The sequence below is a fragment of the Cygnus olor genome, chromosome 2 (assembly GCF_009769625.2).
Source record: "Cygnus olor isolate bCygOlo1 chromosome 2, bCygOlo1.pri.v2, whole genome shotgun sequence".
In the NCBI taxonomy this organism is placed as follows: Eukaryota; Metazoa; Chordata; class Aves; order Anseriformes; family Anatidae; genus Cygnus; species Cygnus olor.
The window spans coordinates 39,258,336-39,278,684 of NC_049170.1; the positions used below are offsets into that span (position 1 = coordinate 39,258,336).

A 20,349-nucleotide genomic window follows, 5' to 3' on the forward strand; every position below is an offset into this window, starting at 1 on the left:
TGTCTGTGACTTCTTTCTTGTTTTTGATCATTGCTGGCCATTACAGTTTGTTTTTCCCCTAAGGAAAAAAATAGTGCACTAACAATTATGGACGTCCAACTTGATTTTGAATTAGGATATTAATGTACTGTAAATAGGTACTCTGCATTGTAGTCTACATTTGTTTAATACTTTCTGTAATATTTAAGAGTTGCTTAAAGGTATACAGAATGTACAGTTACTTAAAGCTAACTTTTTTCCTCTCTAATCAAAGGGGGTTCTAAGTTCTTCCTTTACGGCTAGAACAGTAATAAATGATGCTCCTGTATCTGTAACATAAGTACTGCTCTCTGTCAGTAATGAACTTTGCAACTTTGTTTTCCAAAGTACATTTTATTTTGATCTGTCCAGTATATTGCACTAATTCTTTTAGTTATTTTCATTATATGAAATCTACCAAGTGTGTCAGAAGAGATGAATTAGTCTATTTAAATGTTGAACTGATAGCAGAAACTTGTGCAGATTTTAAATTTGCAGTAATCTGGGTTTAGCAAGGAAAATGACAGTTCACCAGTGTTTAGTTTTATATTGAGGTGCTCAGGTTTGAATAAAGTGGTTAAAAAAAAAATTTGATTACTCTTTTTTACTGTGAATTTCAGAAGCTTTTATTGCATTTGTACGGTTTGAGAGAAGATGTATGATTAATTCCCCTGGTCAGCAGTTAAGATGATTTTGTGTAACTTCATGGCTCAGCTAAATGTAAGCTTGTGCTTTATGTACTGTGAAACTCCACTTACCATATGATAAATCTTCAAATGTTGAGGTAGGTAGGTATCTTATCGCATCCATTTAGAAGTACAATCAGAATAGTAATATTTCTTGAACCTGCAGCTAATGCAGTCTTTACCAGTTGTTCACTGATGTAGCTTGCTGCTTTCTCATAGAGCCTCTCAGAGGTGACCCAGCCTCTTCCTGCAGCTTGTGATTCACAATCAGACAGATACATTTTTGTCTTGTTCAAAATCTGTTGGTGCTTTACAATCCACTGGCAATGTGGTCTTTAACAGTTGCTGGCTAGTATAACTTGCAGGTTTGTCACAGAGTATCTTGGAGTCCATTTTTTCTGTCAGGTGTGGGTTTGAGTCATAATTAGATAGGTATGCTTCTGTATCTTTCTGAGGCTGTTTCATGTTTGTAGATCCTATTGTTGGTGCATTCTTTTGCAGCTGTTTATGGATGTGACTTGGATTGGTTGCACAGAGTGTCAGTGTCTGTTTCTTCTTGAGCTGCAGTATGTGAATGTGGCTGAAAACTGTTACATAGACAAATTTTTCTGTCCTCTGACTGTGTCAGTTCTTCAGAGTCACCTTGTGTGCTAATATGACTGTTTTGTCCCTCTGTTCTGTGGACCTATTTCATCATTACTGAAGAGAGACAGCTCTGGATCAGCTTGGTTTTTGTGGTCATCAGTTTCCTTAGGAACTTTGTCTTCACTTTGCAAATAGCTACTCCTAGAACATTTTGGCTTGCTTTGTGTGAAGTTGCCTTTTGACCTGCTGAGAAAAATGTCTTGATTGGAGTACAGCGTCTCTGTTCTATCTTGCAGACCATCTGAACCATTTAAGTCCTCTTCAGAGAGGGTCATCAAATACTGACACTTATACAGAGAGGCCCCGTTTCGGTGAACATATTCATACATTCTCAAATAATGAGTGAATGTTGTTAGTGTTAATGCACATACTTAATTATAATCCAAAACCTCCCAAAGCCCATTAGAAGCTAAAACAAGAAATTGGCAAGAATTATCAATAGTGACAGAGATGCTATGAGGTACAGGTATAACAGATTTTTTTCAGTACTGGATCTCCATGATGTCCAAGACCCCTTGTAGTTCTGAGGTGACCCTCTACTAATCCATCTGGTTCATTAGTGCTGATGTTTTCCACCATTCTGAAGTATGCGTTTTCTCTCACATACATTAGATGTGCTGTGCTCTTCTGAGAGGCAATAACTCTTGCCATTTTTACATAAAACTGCATGCACATTCCCTAAAAGTGAAATAAATACTTTGAGTTATAGCGCACTGGGTTTTTGGTGCTATTATATCAATGATTAGTATTTTGCTAAGGACTGGGGGGAGAGAGGAAAAATAGAAGCTGAGATTGTTCTATTTTTACTATCACAGGTAGCAATATGACTATCAATCCAGTTCCATTTTACAGCAAGGTTTTCTATGGTGTCTTTCTCCCAGTATCCAGAAGACTATACCAGATTCTTGTTCTTCTGACTACAGCTAAACTTCTGTGAGGAATCTGACATTTCATTCTGCCTGAAGTACAGTCTGATGGAAATGTTGTACCTTGACTGGTGTTTAAGCAAGGGTGCATATGGATGATGTCTAGTGTTCTTTCTCAAATACTCTTCTAGGAGAGTGTGTGCTCTCTAAATATTACATCTGAACTAACCCATCAAAAAGCTTCAGGTTCAGACTACGTTTAGCAATACATAGTTTCTAGTATTCTGAAAAATAATTTGGATGTTATTTAGGATTTACAGTTTACTAACATGCCTTAAATCTATTCCTTGCATAGGGAACCCAAGGGAGCAGGAGTTCTTGCAGTCTTTTTAGACTAATTTCTTTCCTTTAGTAGGAATAGGTACTTTACCTTTCCCTCAACACTCCTGAAATCCAAAGGGTATGAGTGGAAAAAGTGTTGCAAATCACAACACTGCAGGTGACTAGCCTCATCAGTCTTGAATGCAGACCATAAAGGAAAGCATCTCTGAAAGGCAGTATTTGAGATCCCCTGTGGCTTCACTGGGAGGAGACCATTTTTGTATTGGGGAATCTGTTGGTCTGTTCCCATATGTTAGCAAAAGTGTTGTGTTAAAGAGAACTTGGGTGGGATGGCTGCATTGCAGATGCTAAGTTGGCTACAGTGTGTTCATTTGTATTGCATAATTAATATTTTCTGACTAGAGCAGGGCACAGATTTACTTTGAAAAGTGTTTAAGTAGGCAGTGCTTACATAGTTGTATTCCTTGGGAAGTATTGGCATTATCTCGTGTAGGGGACAGCTCCAAGTATAGTCCATGTGAAGGCATATTTCTCTAGAAGGTTATTCAGACTATCAAACTGAAGAACGCATCTTTTTTTATTGATTATATAATGTAAATATCTTAAGTTATCTGTAGTGTGAATGTATTCTTGCTCCCTCCCCCTTACTCTGATTTCCATGGAGAGCGAGTTGATTGTCTAAAACTTCCTTTGATCCCTCAGTAAGACCCCCAGCTGAAACCCTAACAAAGGGCATAATATAACCCATGTGAAACATTTTGCAAGGAAGAGTAAAATCTAGTTTGCTTTGAATGATGCAAGTTCATCTGCAAACCAGAGACAGGGCAGAAAAGTCAACAAGAACCAGCTGACCTATTTACATGGTATTAAATAAAGCAATGCTGCCATCTCCTGCTCTGCAAATCTGATCGTTCTCTTAGTTCCTTATCTGTTTCTGAAGGAACATGTTTATGCTGCTGTAAGAACACATTCCTGGGGGAAAAAATGAAGTTTGTGCAAATCTTTTTTCTTCAATATAATGCATTGGGTTGAAAATGAATGTATTAGTTCAAATGAATGTTTATTTAGAAGTGGTTCAAAAATGTGGGCTTAATCATAAAAGGCTTGAAGCATCTCTGATCAGTTTCATGCATTACCTCATTTACAGGGCTTGAGCTTACAGTATCCTTAAATGAGGCCAGCATAAAATTTCATCTTGGAGGGCAGGATGCAGGCAGGTAATTACAGCTAGAAAACTTAAGTTGGGCAAATTCTCTAATAAAAATTCTCTAATTTTTCTTATGTTCATCCTATGTCTCAAGCTTATTGTAAAAAAAAAAAAAAAAAAAGGGGGGGGGGGAGGGAGGTGTCTTCCCTGATGTGAAAACATGCATTTGTTAAATCTGAAAACATTACAACTTTTATCTGAGTTGCTGCTATACTCAGTTAAAGGTAAGAGTGCATCTCCTGCAAGAATGTGATCTGGCATTAGATTACAGTTCTATTACAAGTAACAGCGAAGTGCAGGTGACAGCAAAAAATCTCTGTTGAAGGTAGAGAAAGTATGGATATAGCAACAAGTGTTGGGAGAACTGAGGAGAGGAAAGGGACTGCAGTTAAATATTTCAGTGTCAGTGCAGGTTCAAGTTGTTTTATAGCATTCCATAGATTTGTGGAGAATAGCATATATTTGCTATATTTTTAAAATATGGGTCAGTTTTATCCAAATGTGGATTTTTTTTTTTGCCTCATAAAGAAGCATCTCAAAGCATTGTCCCTTTCCTGTTGATCTTTGTGGCAAAATATAGTGGCACTTAAGTCTGACTGAAAAGAACAGAAAATATTTTAAGCATGTTCCAGTGACACAAGGAACTTACCAGATCTAGAATAAAGTTTGTGATTGCCTGTCCTAAAATGATGACATCTTAAGCCTCCTAATGACTTTAAATAAAAATTTCTACTTTTACACAGATCACTTGCATAATATGCAGTGTTTCCTAATTGTCTTTCATGTTAGTAAATTTACTACCTTAACTCAAATATCATGTTGAGGATTCTCATCCAATAAGCTTGATACTTATTGCCTGATGTTGGTATCAATTACAAGGGAATTTATTGTGCCTCCTTCACACTGTCAATTTAAAGCAATTGCAGCTTTGTATTTCCAAATCTTTACTGCCAGTAAACCTCTGAATTAGCTTGTTTTTCTCTCTTTATTGGGTGGAGAAAAAAAAAAATCCAATGTGAGATGTACATACCTATGTTAGCAATGTGCAGTAACCCAGCAACATCCTCAGCTGTCCTGGTTAATGGACTATGTGTGCTGTTTTCAAAGTGTGTTTTCTTCATTACCGTCTGTATTTTTGCTGGGGAGTCTTTCCATCAAACAGGTAACAGCTGAGCATCCGCTCCATTGAACTTTGGAAACTTCATTCCTTCCCAGTCGTAAAAGTTTATCCATTCTCCAGAAGGATTTGGCATATGCTTTGTGAATCCATTCGTAATTATTGGTCTTGTTGATCTCACCATTGTCCTGTTTATCAGAAAAAATCTCCTTTTTCCTGTAGTCTGCCTCGATTACTGTGGCAAAAGAATTTAGAATTTGCTCAGTCTTTTTGTAGGAGGAATCTGTTTGAGCAAGCTGATCAAGAAATGAAAGTGGAAGCTCTGCTGCAACCATTTCTGCGGCTGTCACACCGTGATAGCCATCAACTAGCCCCAGAAAACACATCTGACCTGTTTCTATAGTTGTCCACCACAAAAAATCTGTCTTCCATGTCTCCCTGCCATGTGGAATTTTTATCTTGGCAAACTGATAATGCTTTTATTGACAAATTTTTTATTTTTTTAAGAATACCGGGACTGGTGTTGAGATCACAATATGATGTAGGACTGTGATTGTCCATAAGGAACTCAAATGAAAAATGAATAATCAATCTTCTGCTTATGTCTTTCAGAATATTTAGGAAGCTTGGTCAATTTTGAAATTAGCTTCTGCCTCTGAGCTAAAAGTGTTTCATTGTCCATCTCTGTTTGTGAGCTATTGTAGCCCAGCAAAGTTAGGGCTTTGTGTTTTTTATTATGGTAAAAAAAGATGGTGTGGATATACTGCTTGTTGACATGCTGAGCAAAAAATTGAAGTGCACTCGGCATCTTCATTCTCAGGTACAATTGTGACCCCAGCAGTGGTGATACCTGACAGCCACATTGTAGTGTGGCAAGACCATCCTGCTTTGACCTTGTCCATCGAGTACTGTGTTCAGTTTTGGGCTCCTCGCTACAAGAAGGACATGGAGGTGCTCGAGAGAGTCCAGAGAAGGGTGACAAGGCTGGTGTGGGGTCTGGAGAACAAGTCTTATGAGGAGCGGCTGAGGGAGCTGGGGTTGTTTCTCCTGGAGAAGAGGAGGCTCAGGGGAGACCTCATTGCTCTCTATAGGTACCTTAAAGGAGGCTGTAGAGAGGTGGGGGTTGGTCTATTCTCCCATGTGCCTGGTGACAGGACGAGGGGGAATGGGCTCAAGTTGCGCCAGGGGAGGTTTAGGTTGGATATTAGGAAGAACTTCTTTACTGAAAGGGTTGTTAGGCATTGGAATGGGCTGCCCAGGGAAGTGGTTGAGTCGCCATCCCTGGAGGTCTTTAAAAGACGTTTAGATGTAGTCCTTGGTGATATGGTTTAGTGGAGGTTTTGTTAGTGTTAGGACAGAGGTTGGACTAGATGATCTTGGAGGTCTCTTCCAACCTAGACGATTCTGTGATTTTCTGGGGCTCTGTCTTTAAACTTGATACAGACACACCTTAAAGCAGTTACTGTGCAACTGTTGCCTCTTCGAGGACTTCAGCTGGGAAGGACACTTCCTTCTTTCTTACTCCTGTCCATCACCTCTGGGCTTTAAGAATCTTAAAGAATCCAAGTACCTGTGAGCAGCTGTGGTAGAGCAATATAAAATTGTAAAGAGGAAAATCTCTTCTGTAGAGAGTGATACCTGCTGAAGTATTAGTAGAGCTATTTAAAAACAACAACAACAAAAAAAACTTTTGACGCCATCGTATATGTTGTCCTTACCGAGGTGGGCTTGCAAGCAGCTACAGCTCTCATCTGCTGTAGGACCAGTTTAGAGGAAAGTCCTTCTCTCAACTAGAGGTGAGCATCAGAACTCCTCCAGATGTGCTGCACCATTCAGTGGGGCAAAATAAGTAGGTGCATGGTTGAACTATCAGCAGAAGACAAGCTTGCACAGATCTCTCTTCCTTTACTTTGCAGTCTGAATTTGAGCACAAGCCTTTTCACTGCTGTCTTCGTAATGACGCATTCGTGTCTGAGAAGAGTTAGGGCTAATATATACAGAAAATCTGGCAAGCTGTTTTCAGTCAGCCTTTTAAATATGAACCCATTTTACATGTGGTGTATATAAAAGCCCTTAGAATTACAGCCAGGAAGTTGAAAGTTTTCAACAAAATGTTAATTTGGCCTCAGGAAACTTAATTCTTAACACTTGCACACTGTGTAGATGTATATATCTCTGTAAGTGGGTGTAAGTGTTAATAAATCACTGTTTTGGAGCACAAAAATGGTCCTAGTTTATTACAATTTGTAAATAACCAGGACGATGTATATAATAATTCATGTAGAATAACAAGATATACTACAACTCTTCAGTTGAAATCATTTTGCTCATAATTGTTAAAAGGACAGCCTTGATGTTAGATCTGTTTATAGTATGCGTGCATTATTTATGCATGCTTCATATATTTTACAAGCTAAAAACATGGTAAAAATGAATTTTTTTAAAAAAAAGGAAAAAATCCCTTTAACTTTTTATGAATTGAAAGATTAGTTTGCATTTCCTTCTCTTCTTGCATCTCCCTCATCAGGAACAGATAAAGACTTGCAAGTGTTTCGCTGTAGGGTTAAAGGATAACAGTGAGATATTGCCATCACAATATATGAAGCCAAAGCTCTCAGAAAGGGAAAAAGAAAATGCAGCTTTCTAGCTCAGTGCAATTTTCCTGTGCCTATTTAGGGAGCCTAAACCTGGCACCATTTAATGTTCTGAGCTAAAAATAGAGGTGCAGGAAAAAAAAATGGAGAATGGGGAAGGAACCACTGTTTGAGATTACATGTGTTTTCAAGGGCAAAAAAAATCTTATTTACTGTTTATATCCCAGCAAAGAGCCATTTGATCAGCTCTCAATCTTGCTCCTATGGAAGGGAGGCTGCTGTGCCATGCCCATCCGCTGCCCTACTTGTGAGAGCAGCAGAACAGAGGCAGACCACATAGCTGTGGGCCAGGGGCTTGTGTGGCTGAGAATACCATTATCTCAGTAAATCGGGTATCTCTGGCACTTGGTACTGCTTGCTGTTCATATAGCAAGGAGGGGTTATTTTCTGTTTCTGCAGCTTGTCTCCACAGTATGTTTTTTTTAAGTAGTGAAGATGTCACTCATGGAGTTCTAACAATCCAGGATTTGATTTGTGGCCAAACAGAAGTCGCACATGCCCTCGTCTCCCTCTGACACATGCCATTCCTGTCTCCACCCAGAGCGTGCTTCTTCCTCTCTTACCTTTGGCAGTCAGCAATTAAATTGTACAATCTCCAGTCCAGAACACCTTCCTCCTTGAGTTTTGTATTATTATTATTTGCTACATGTTAGTGGTCTTAGAAAACTCACTATTTGAAATGTTGAGAGCAGCACCAGGAAGGTGCCTGCCTGCCTGCAGGTGACAGGAGGAGACAGGGAAGGGCTGAGCGATGTAAAATGGAGGTCACAGTCTTGCTGAGCTTACTGTCACAATATTACCAGCTAATATGTATAAACAGGCTGCACTACTGCAAATTCTTGCTGAACAAGCAAATGTCATACCTGTATACAGAAATGGTGACAGGGACTCAACATTGCTGGGACTGCCCTTTCCTGAGCATGATGTGCCTCGTGCTGCAGGTCCCTGCCAAGGAGGCAGGGGTGGCCAGTGCCTTCCACCAGTGTTAGGAGTGCTGGGCCTCCCAACCCACCTGCAGAGAGGATGGTGCAGAAGGAGCATGACGACATCTCCCAGGTGAGTCAGCCTAGGTCAGCATAGCACCTGACTTACTGTATTCCCAGCAGCAACAACACAGCTGCAAGGAAGTCCTGTTGCGAAAGGTGTGGGAAGAGATACAGGTGAACCCAGTGAGTCATGAGCTGTGCCACGGGCAGCTCCTGCCTCCGGGACTTGGGAACACTCCCAGCACTGGCCTGATAATAGGCAAGGAAGGAGGAACTGATTAATAATTAAAATAATTGCAGAATAAATTAAGATAATTAGACTCCTCATTTATCTTCCTAAGCATTGTCCAAAACTGGAATCATGAGATTCCTGGCCTATTGGTTTCATGTCATCTTGAAATTGTCTCTGTCATTAGGTCGTCTTAGTCAGAGCTGTAATTTGTGATGCTGTCCACCTGAAAAGAGGCACAGCTCCTCAACCAAGAAGAAGCACTTGAACTGGGAAATGGGAGCAAAAAAAAAAAAGGGCAAAGTAGGTCTTCGTACACCACAACTATTTTGCACCTGGTGCTAGCTGCTGGGTCTGTGTGGTGGGGCAGAAGCACTGGTTTGTAACCCACTAAGGACCTGCGCAGGGTGATCATCTTACAAAAATAAAAGGGATTTTTTCTGTGTGGCTTTATTGTCTAAATCAATGTGGTATCAAGTGTGTAGGTTGGCGATGGCTTGAGCACAGCTAGGAGGTGTGAGGCTGCTTGGCACCCACCTGCTGCTACTGGGGCTGTGAAAAACCCTCCCCGTATGATTGAAATATTCCGAGTGGGGTCCCAGGGAACTGTGGAGATCTCTGCCATGTATCTGGTAGCAGGAAGGAACAAAAAGGATGTTAGAGGATGGAGTACACAAACACTGGGGAGTCAGAAGGAGGAGGAGGTAAGCGAAAAATAGGTGATATGTCCTGTGTCTACATGAAGCAATGGAGAGCTCTCACCACTTCGAAACTACACAGTGTAAGGCTACACAGTGACTGCAGGTGAGTAAACAACATCAACAGCTTCCAAACTTGGTTTGTGTGTACTTCGTGTTGTATTGGTGAAGGCAGTGCAGTGCCTCTGCTGCCTGAGTCCAGCCACCAGCTTCTCGCTTGGTTTTGGTCCCTCAAAACTGTGACTGCAGTTGTAAGTAGCATGCTCGGGGTAAGAAGTGAAAAAAAATGGCAAATTGCTTTGGCACTTGCAAGAAGTTTGTGTTGCTACAACAGTCTTGAGTGTTGCAATGACATTTTCTCCATTTTTTTCTCTTTTTTTTTTCTTTAAAAATGGGGTGACTGGGGTGTGAGATTCTCTGTAACAAAGGCTTGCTGGTAAGGTTTGCCATCTACATTATTAATATTGCATGTAAACAGCATGGGAAGCTGACAAGGTGTTAGAGAGGGCATAAGGAACAAAACTTTCGTACTCTTAATACTTCCAGTGGTTCATAAAATATTGATAGCAGCCCTGAATGCCTGGTGGCCAAGAGGGAGGCCACTTAACCCACAAGGAATGTGCTAATGAAAGAACACAATGGGATTTTATACTTGGAGAAATTCCCCAGAGGGGGAAGAGCTCTGCTTTCTCCATTTGCATTGAATGGCATGAATAAAAACAGGTGGGAGAGCAGGAAGAGTCCTATCTTGAACAAAAGGAGAGGGAGAGAGGTGTGGGGTCGGGCACAGAGCCCTGCCTGGGCTGGGAGATGGGGTCAGATGGGCTTGTGGAGCTGGGCAGCAGGCAGGGAGGCTGCTCTCGGAGAGGCAGCATAGTTCAGCGTCAGGCTGTTATTAGCTGAGTCACTCTTTGTGTGGCCAAGATAGGCCCCAAAAGCTCCTGATGACAACTGGGTAATAAGCAGACACCAGACACACCCTAAATTGCATTTTAATTTTCCTCTTTTGTTACATCAAGTGCAACTGTCTCCTTTGCTGGAATACTGTGCAGGTTTTTGCATTTAAGCTTGCCTGGTGTTTGGGGTGAATTCAGGCAATGGCAGCAAACCTGGATGTGGTGGCTTCTGGGAGCACCAGCTGCGAGCAGCAGCCTCATCAGGGCCACCAGCAGCCTGAGAGAGACCTGAGAAGCACAGGAGCTGGCACGATGTCTCATTCAGCGCCTGGCTGGCTGTGGGGCAGATGAGCAGCCTTCCTGGGATCAGAGGCTGCTCACCTGAGCTCGGGAGCCAGGCATCAGGGGCAGGAGGCAGCTGGGTTCACCCTCAGTTCTTGCTAAGCACTGCTTTTGGACTCAGTTCCTCTTGTGCAAACCCAGTGACGTGCCCCGAAGGACAGAAACTGAAAGATGTGGTGAGGGCTTTTCAGACAATGCTTTGAGTTTGATTCTAATTTAGTATCTTCATAATGCATACTTAATGATAGAAAATAAGCACTGGAGTGATCCTGTTGTGCTCAAACTGAGTTATGCATGCATTACAATTAGAAAATGAATATATGCTAGCTGGTAAATTCAGCCAACAGAAAAACTCAGCTTAACTATATGAAGCTGTGAATGACATCTACACAGTCATATTTTTCTGCTTTCCGAATCTAGTATAACCTGTAATGGCCAAATTAAATTCACTGAAGCTACCACAAGTCAACATAACCCAAGTTATAGTTGTAAGTTTCTGGCCAGCAAATGAACTATTCCTTGTTTACTCTTGCCAAAAGTGCAAATGTAGTATTTTAGCTGTCACTGGAGCAGTTTCAGACAAAGTAAATCCTTGGAATTTGTTTTGTTTTAAATGATAATAGTAGCACAAGTTAAAATGAGAACAATGATTTTAAACTTGCTAAAAATATAAGCATAAAAAATAAGGGAGAGTCTTACCTATTTTCAGTTTGAGTGATTTCTTTTTAAGTTGTTCCTCCGTGATAGCAGGCAGTACTGCATTTGGAGTGAAATTAGTGTTTATAAATGTTACTATAGTAACTGTACCCGTAGCCACAGGCTGGCAGACTTACTGTTCTGGCTACCTAGTGAGCAGCAAGGTAAAAACGAAAGAGAAGAGGCAGTGTTGTAAAACAGCCATGATCCTGAGGCTTCTAGAGGGAAGTGTTGGAGAAGTGTTTTTTGCCTTTACAGTAACCAGTGTGCTGCTTTACGCTATGCCTAGAGCACAATCCTGTGAACTCTTCCTGTACAGTTGCAGACATAAAAGAGCACTGAGTAGCCCTAATAAACCTCAGTGGGGTTACTCAGCCTGTAAAAATAGTAACAGTTTTTTCAGCATTGAAACTTGTAATTCGTTTGTATATAGGTATGTAACTGATGCTGGGTTAAACAGCATTAGCTTACCATTTAGAGGTAATTATTTACCTTTAAATAAAATATTATATATATATATATATAAAGAGAGAGAGAGGAAAATGACACAATAGGAGAACGGAATGGCTACAGGAGCTCCAAGCAAAGCCAGGAGCCTGTGTCTGAGATGGGACACTATACTGTTTCAGACGGGCTATTCGCTGGTAACATTTGCTGCCGAAGCGGAGCGGTGAGGAAGCTGAAAGTGAAACCAAGTGGTTACAGTTTCGTTTTCAGGTCCGGGAGGAAAGTGGAAGCCTCCCCGGCACAAAGCAATGCAAGCGCAGAGGTGCAGAGAATTATTCTTACACGGTTGTTACCACACGGCGGCTATTTGCTATTCCAAAACGTCATCCTGCCACTTCCACTAATAATACCAAAGAGTTCTCCAGCAAATGTAAAGGAAACTATATTATCCCCATGCTGTTAATTCTCGCAAAGCCGGCAGCTGAGGCAGGGTTGCCTTCCCCGCTGCCTCCCGGGGCAGCGGCTCCTCCACCTTAACAGTCCGTCTTAAGGCACCGGGGATGGCAGCAGCCATCTTACGGGTCACTGTCACAGTTGCTCGGAAGCCCTGCACCGGCCCCAGCCTCTGCCACGGCCTCCCCAGAGCCGGGGTCCCCATGGGGAGGCTGGGATGTGGGCAGGTGCTGTGCCCACCCCCCCCTCAAGTTTTCCTAAAGTGGATGAGGGAACAGAGTGGTCCCCATCAATCTTTTGTTGATTTTAAAAGCTCAGCCAATAATAATAATTTTAAAATCGCCCTTTCCCACAAAAATACCCCAGTGTTTCATTCTGAAAGGGAGCTTGGTGTGTCCTCCAGGTTTTGTTGTTTGTTTCATTTTTTTTGTTTTCCCTCATTTAATGAAAATGTCAACTCACCATATAACCTAATTCTTCAGAATATCACCAGTAGCAGGGAAAATGGGGGCAAGGGAAGGAGGAGACCACAGGGAAAGTGTTTTCTCACTCCTCCTGCCCCCTATATGCCCCCTATACATCTCCCCTAACTTCGCAGAAGTCCAGAGTCATTTTTGCCTGCCCTGTGCAAGGCACCAAGGCCTTGCTGCTGCAGGAGCTCCTCATGCCCTGGGATTCCCCTTGCTCTTAATATTGCTGCCTCGGGTTTACACATCAAAGAGCTGCAGATCCCACACAAACGCCCAACCTCTCAAACCGTGGTGCCCTCCTATAGAACTGCCATTTGTGGTTTCTCACAGCTCAGCCGCATTTTTACATGTGTGCGGCAGAGCGCAGCTTCCTCCGAGCTGCACATCTACCTCCACGCACCGAGCACGCTTGCTGCGGTGGGACCATTTGCTTAATTTTTGCCCTCGGTTAGAAGGCAATCCTTTCGAGACATAGGCTGGCTGCTGTCAACACTCCTTCTGGGACGAGGTGAGGCATCGAGCAGCCTCCCCAGGAATTATCCCGTATTTAAAACTGACATTTTTACGCTGCCTCAATCAGAAACCACCTAAAAAACCCCGAGCCGCTCAAAACCGGCGGCACTACAGGGGTGCTGAGGCGGCTCTGGCATCCCCCGTTCTCCCCCCCAGCCCGGCTGTCTCCCGCGGGCGCTCAGGGCGCCGCCCGCACCCTTTCGCCCCCCTCACCCGGCGCGGGCGGGAGGCGGGTGCCGACTCCCCCCTGCCGGCGGGGCCGGAGCCGCCCGCGGAGCGCCGGGGCCCTCCTCCCGCCTCCCCCCCCGGGGAGCAGCCGGCGGCGGCGGCGGCGGCGCGGCGGAGGGGAGGGCCTAGGGCCGGGCGCAGGGCGCCGGCCGGCCGGACGGGCGGCTGCCGCCGCGCCGCGGGCATGGCGGAGCCTGGCGGCGGCGCCGGACCCGGACCCGGAGCCGGGCCCGGGGCGGCGGGGGGCGGCCCGCAGCAGGGCTCCCCGGCCGCCGGGGGGGTGGCGGCCGCCGCGGGTCCGGCCCGTACCGCCGCCGACAGCCCCGCGGGGCCCGGCTCGGCGCGCACGGCCGGGAAGAAGGCGCAGCTGCGCGCCGCGCCGCGGGCCAAGAAGCTGGAGAAGCTGGGTGTCTACTCCGCCTGCAAGGTACCCGGCCGCGGCGCCCACCCGCCCACGGAGGGTGGGGATTGACGGCGGGGAGGGGAAGGGCCGTGCCGGGGCGAACCGAGCCGGGCCGGGCGGGGACGGCGGCCCGGTGCTCCCCGCGGAAGTGGCGGCTCCTTCACCCCTCCCCGGGGCTCTCTAGCCGCGGGTCGCGAGGATAAACCCTGAGCCTGCCGATGGACGGGACGCCCCCACCCCCGGTGTCGCCCCCTCCGGTGCCCGCGGCACGGCGGCAGCCCCGGCTGGCACCAGCCGCCCCGGCGGGGCGCGGCCTCCGGGCTCCGGCAAGCCCTGGCCTCGCCGGTCACGTAGCTGTGACTGCCTGCCTCGCCCTGCCCCTGCCCCGGGCATCCATCCCTCCCTCCGCACGCTCCTGCCCCGGGCATCCCTCCCTTTCCACGCTCCTGCCCTCCACCTGCAGCTCGCTGCTGGGTGGGATGAGCAGGGCTCGCCCCCGGTGGTTTTGGAGGTGGAGGGAGCATGGTCAGAGCGGCTGCTCCTGCCCTCGGAGGCTGGTGACAGCCGGTGGTGTCGTCCGTGCGTGTACACGTGCGGTGCAGGATGCATGTGGTCAAAGCTCGGGCTGCTGGCCGCTCTGCTGCTGCTGCTGCATGGGTGACTTCTGGATGCATGGGGAGACCGACAGGTTCAGGCTGGCAGTGCTGAGGTAAAACCCTCTAGTAACGCTCTCTGTGTTGGAAATAATTGGGCTGTTTGTGAGAAAAGTGGTTTTTACTCCCTCTGTTCCCTTACTTTGGAACCCCCAAAAAGGCACACATTGGGTCTAAGTTGGGACTAAAAGCTGACAGACACGAGGAAGCATCTTAGTTTGGGTCCGTAACCCATTCTGGTGATCTGAGGAGCTTGAACCGTCTGCTGAAGGCATGTCGCAATGCCGTCATGTGAAGGCAAGTTAAGCAAGCTGCACACTTCAGTTTCTTTGCTGTTTACAAATGTGCAGGCATCTCTGCTTCAGCTTTGTTGCACTTGTGGGATGTGCAAGATTACACAAGTGTCAGGAAGATAAAAGAGCAGCTAGTGCACATGAAGCTGGTGGCCCTTGTTGAAGGCTGGGAGACGAGGTTTGAAGCTTTCCTAGTGCTGATTCCACTTTGCATCCCCAATACTTTATTGCTACCAAGACGTGCTGTTAAATGATGCTGGATGCGGGGCATGTGAAGCCTTCATGGGTGTGTCTGTGTGTATGAATCACTTTTTCTCTTCCCTGTTTAGTTCTTTTTCCTTCCCTTGACGTACCTCCAGCTGATCTTCATGAGGGTTGAAGCCTTTTCCTCAGGTGCTTTGTCCTGCAGAGGTGGCTGCGCCATGAAGGAGTGCAGGCAGCCTTGTCTCTACCAAACCACTCTGCTTTTCTGGGGACTCGTCAGCCCCAGATGTGCACTGTCATGGGTGCTTGGTGGCAGGGAGGTGAGAGCTGTGAGGGAGGGGAGACAGCCTGCTGCCAGCCCTTCTGTCCCTCCCACAGGGCTCCGGTGGTGGGGCGCAGCATGGCGACAGCTCACGCTGCCTGTGCCCTGCTGGGGTGTCCTTGTCGGCCCTCGAGGTCCCGCTCTTCTGCGGGAGTCCCAGCTGGCTGTGTCCCTCTTGGCACTCCAGTGATGGGGCCAGACATATGGCTGGGGGCACCGCGGGGCTTCATCCCCCTCCCCTGCCGGGAGCAAGATGCAGCCACAGCACTCAGTGCCGCTACAAGAAGATTAAAATGCAAAACCAACCTTTTCTACCTGATTTTTCTGAAGTAATTCAGCAGCAGGCAGCATTCTTTCAGGTCTCAAAACATCAGCAAGTGGACATCCTTGTAAGCTAATCAGGCGCTGTCTCCTGTGGGGTACGGCGGAAGGATGCAGCTGGGTGGAAGGATGTGCTATACTTCTTCCTGAGCACCTGGCAGGAGCTCCAAAACTACACTGCTTGGGTCGGAACATTAGCGGTCTGCAAGGAGCTGTAGCGGTGCGGAGAACTTTGAACTTTTTCTTGCTCTGGATTGCAACTTCTGTGCCACTTGTTTTGTGTGTTCCTGTGTGTGAGTGCGAGAGCTCAAACACTCGCACCATCTCCGAAGGAGGCTTCTGTTTTCATTCAAGTGGCAGCCATATGTTAATCTTGTGTAGATCCACGTAGAGCTGTATGAGTTGGAGTGCAGAAAATACGTGACGACATCCTTAAGTGCTGATAACTTTTTCCCATATAAAATTCACCGCAAAATCCTACTGCTTCAGCACACAGAACTTATTGGAAACTTAACCCCAGAGATGCTGGGAGTAGTAGAGGTTTACTAAAGCTGAAGAGCAGAAGTCAGAGGCTGTGTAGAGTGCAGGTCCGTCTGGTGACAGCAAAAATATGCTGTGCTGGAGAGGGCACTGTGAGCGGAAAGGGGTGTGAGGCACTGCTCTGTGGTAGGACATCCAGTCCCCAAGAGGGAACACTCTGGTCCTTCTTTAGCTGTCTCTCCGCTTCATCCCTTGGGAAATATGGGCAAAGATGTCTTCATTGTGCACATATTCTAAACAGAATGAGAGCTGAGTTTAGGGAGCTCTTGCCCTGGCCTGGGACTAAAGAAATACATGTACTTGTGGTTTTTAATGGTTTGGTTTTGTTTTTCTGGTAAAGAATTGAGACAGGAGAGTTGCCACCGTGGAGCTGCACCACTTGACTTTTTCTCCTGTAAAATAAAAAGGGGTGGAAGGGCAAGAGCAGGCTCTTCTGTGTAAAACAGCTTTTTAAACTCCTGGGTTTGTGTGTGGGGAATGCATATTCTGAACAATAAGATATATATTAGCTGGCGCAGTTTTCATGATTTTCAGAAGTACACAGTAGTGCTGTATTTGTGGAGTGTTTTGTATTTGGCACTTACAGCTGTGTATGTATGAATGGCTGCATACATCGTTTTGGTTTTGTCCAGTGTGAAACTGAGTATTAGGCACATGAGCGTGCCGCACTTTAATATAAAAGCAGCACTGTGTGACTTCATCCTCCATCTTCATTAAATATATTTATGTGTGTAAGTCTTCTAGGCTTTCTTTTTTTCTCCCTACTGGTTTACAGTATGTAAAAATACAACTCTCTCTCCAGCCCATAGGGAGTTTTTCTTAAAAAATATGTTGAAATGTGTACTATTTTAGTACACTAATTTTTCTGTAAAATTGCTTGTTTCTAACTGTATGCGTTACAGTAATGCCTGGATGCTGGCTGATAAATGTAATTTGAGCCCTGTAGCTTAAGGCATTTGCACAAGTAGTGGAGAATAACACCTCCTTGAAGACCCCGTGCTTTAAATAACCAAAACAAACAGCATGAGCAGGGCTAGATGAGAAGATTTGGCTGAGACCCCACGGCAGGTGAGTGGCAGAGTCTGAAGTAAAATCTGGGTCTCCCAGGCTCCAGAGCAGCTGCTGACCCTTGGTACGGGCATTTTCCCCCGCATGTGATCCAGCAGTGAACTCTGTAGTGTTTTCGTGCTCCCACACATTAAAAATAGTTCGTGGTATGATTATGTACTGTGGTTTCCACAATTACTTTTTTTTTTTTTCCCTGACTTGTATAAGGCAGATTAAGATGAGGCAGACTTGACTGCCTTACTTGTTTCAACTCTGTATTGTAGGAGTACAGCTCCTTGAAGCTCCACTGAAAATGTACGAATGTTTTCTGGAGAAATTGAGGAGGTATATAGGAGACATACAGGACATTAAACCTTTCTTACAATCATTTTCATAGTGGGGTGAATCTGTTTTGCTATGTGTTGCAGGCCTAATTAAGACATCTTTCTTTAAATTAAATAAGAAATCTACCATTAACCTCACAAGGTGGGAATTGGATCCCTGCTTTTAATAACAAATATTATATGGTAGCCTACATCTATTCTGTAGTTGAGAGAAACCTGGGGGTGGGGTGGGGTAGGGGGAATACAATACTTGGATTGACTAATAAAGGAAGAACACGTCCTTAGAGCTGAACATTAAATTGATTTCATATTGTTAAAGACAAATGGGTCAGATCCCTTCCTGGTACGTATGAGTAGATCTCCAAGCAGTATCTGACTGCCTGGTTGCTGGGTACTGGGTGTTTGAGTAGGAAAAACATGCATTTTAAATTCATCAATGTTTTTGTTATGCCTTGTTTGATGTTCTTTGTTAAAAGCATCATTTTGAGATTATTGCTTGCAGGAGAAAACTTTACAGTAGGGTTTTTTACTTGGCTTTTCTGTTGGGAGGGAAAGTAATTTTTCTGGAGTAATTACACTTGTCAGAAACAAGACCTGTGGTGCTGTGTGTCTATAATCTGTTGAGTCTGCTTGGTTTTGCAGTTATGAGACAGGGCAGACTGTATGGCTTTGAGTTGAAAAGAGCCCAGTGCAGCAGCTGTTTTGAAAGTCAGCTTTAAGTCTGTTGAGGTCTTTTGCTTTGTAATCAAGTTGCATTGAAACTTACCTGTTCCTATGCCCATTTCACCACCGGAAAGGGGAAGGAATGGTTTAGGCAGTATGACATTGTAACAGTATTTACTTAGTCATTATAATTTAGACCTGAAACCCACTTAACGGGCATAAATATAAATAAAAATGTATGTTAAAATGTGCTGTTATTACACTGTAGTACCATACATGTAGTACATGGAAGGTGTCAAAAATTTGATCGAAAATATACCACGCAGTGCGGAATGTATGTAATTTCTGCACTGGTTTTGAGGGGAGACTAGGCATTGGTGTGTAATTGTTGTGTTTGATTACATTACACTCATCAGTTTTATTAAAAAAACATCCTTTAAGGTACAATGTCTGTGATCCTTGGGCCTGGAAAGATGGCATTTGTGACCTTGCAGGGTTCAATAAAGCAGAAGTCCCCAGCTTTCTGCAGTGGCTTTATCAAAGCTCCACAGATGTCCCAGAAAACAAGACCCCAAGGACTGGATGTGCTAGTTTAAATGCTTCTTTTCCTCCCTCCCCTCCAAACTGTTTTGAACTTAAATTAAGTTTTTGTGGAGGTGAAGTCATATTTTATTTTCTAATGAAAAGCAGATGACTGACATTAAAAAAAAAAAAAAAAAGAAAAAAGAAAAGAAAGAAAGGGAAAAGCTGAAGATGGCCAAGGAAAGGACTGAATGAACAAAACAAAGACAATGGAAGACTTGTAACAAGTAGGCAATTTAAGCCACTGAGTAATGCACATTGCACATTCAGCACAAAATACTTGCACTATCAACATCGACAATGAAAGCTTAGTTTTTAAGAGGACCTTTTCGGGCTGTGTTTCCCCTTGGTTAACAGAACTTTTATGCTGATTCTGGTGTTCTATAGAAAGAATTAAAAAAAAAAAAAAACAAAGAAAACAAAAAGAAAAAGAAAAAAGACCCACCCTTAATAGTTGCTTGAGAAAGGTCTCTAGAATATTTTGAACAATACAAATTAACATCTGCTTTAAAAAGATCTGGCAAGCAAGTACTACAGAGGGCTGACAAAAATCTGCCACTGAACACACTGTTTTTATTCTGCTGTGGGTGGGTTGATATTTATTTTTGGCAGTTTAACTGAGCTGTTATCACAATTCATACATCTGTTTGTTTGCATCTTTGCTGTTAATTATTGTGTGACATGAAAGTTTGTGTAGTTACTCACTGTTTATAGCTTTTTAGGCTTGATTGTAAACATTGTGTGGTGAGCTTCTGTGAAATGCTGGTTCCACTCAGAGAAAGATATTCTGTAAATGCTTTTGGCCTATTTTATTTTATTTTTTTTTGTCATCTTCCACGGTGGTATGATTTAAGGCAATTAATAATAAGCATTATGTTATGTCTGTAATTTACAAAGTTGAACATTTGTCCAGACGACTGAGTGGGAAGAATCAGACCCTAATTCCCTAACCTAATAGTCAGTTATTTTCTTGCTGTTGCTGTTTGAGAACTTCTTTACGATTCTATCTTGAATTTTCTTTGGCAATAATCTCATTTTCTGACAGTCTCTTCTTGTTTTAACTGCAAAAGCTCTCATGGCAACATTCTCTCTTCTGTGAAGCAATTGTGAATAGCTTATTTGGCGTTGTTTTTGTCTAGCTTGAGGTCAAATCATCCTGCAGATGTCCACAGTCTCTACAACAGGGCAATCCTTGGTTCGCAGGTGCCACTCAATCACTGGCTTCTCTTTCTAGTCAACAAACTTTAGTAGGTCCTGTAGGTTTGGATAGCAAACAAAAATAAAACTGGCTCAATGCCTGTGAAATTGTAAGAGACAGTTTCTACTGCAGAATAACATCAGGCCTGCTTGACTTCTCTGCCAATCATATTACTCATAGAAAACATGATAGAAAAATAACATGCAATTCACTCTAAGTCCTTCCAGGTTGCATTTTCTGAGACTGTATGTATATAAATCTTCCCCAGATTTCCTGTGTTTCATAT

At 44.2% G+C, this 20,349-nt stretch overlaps 2 protein-coding genes across 2 annotated transcripts in view; one reads left to right on the top strand and one right to left on the bottom strand.

Moving 5' to 3' along the window:
- Positions 1 to 2: 2 nt before the first annotated feature.
- On the bottom strand, positions 3 to 5,870 carry PP2D1 (protein phosphatase 2C like domain containing 1). The gene is given in 11 exon segments (XM_040546112.1): positions 3 to 989; positions 991 to 1,180; positions 1,236 to 1,363; positions 1,365 to 1,831; positions 1,833 to 1,919; positions 1,921 to 2,027; positions 4,795 to 4,874; positions 4,876 to 5,265; positions 5,267 to 5,466; positions 5,468 to 5,626; positions 5,628 to 5,870. Coding segments are annotated over 11 exon segments (2,163 nt in total). The 5' UTR covers positions 5,784 to 5,870; the 3' UTR covers positions 3 to 790.
- A 7,789-nt stretch (positions 5,871 to 13,659) lies between these two features.
- KAT2B (lysine acetyltransferase 2B) overlaps positions 13,660 to 20,349 on the top strand; it is a gene marked incomplete at its 5' end in the record, with an annotated part of 44,428 nt that continues 37,738 nt past the window's right edge. Inside the window, 1 exon segment of the mRNA XM_040550431.1 lies at positions 13,660 to 13,920. Coding sequence (XP_040406365.1) covers positions 13,660 to 13,920 — 261 coding nt within the window.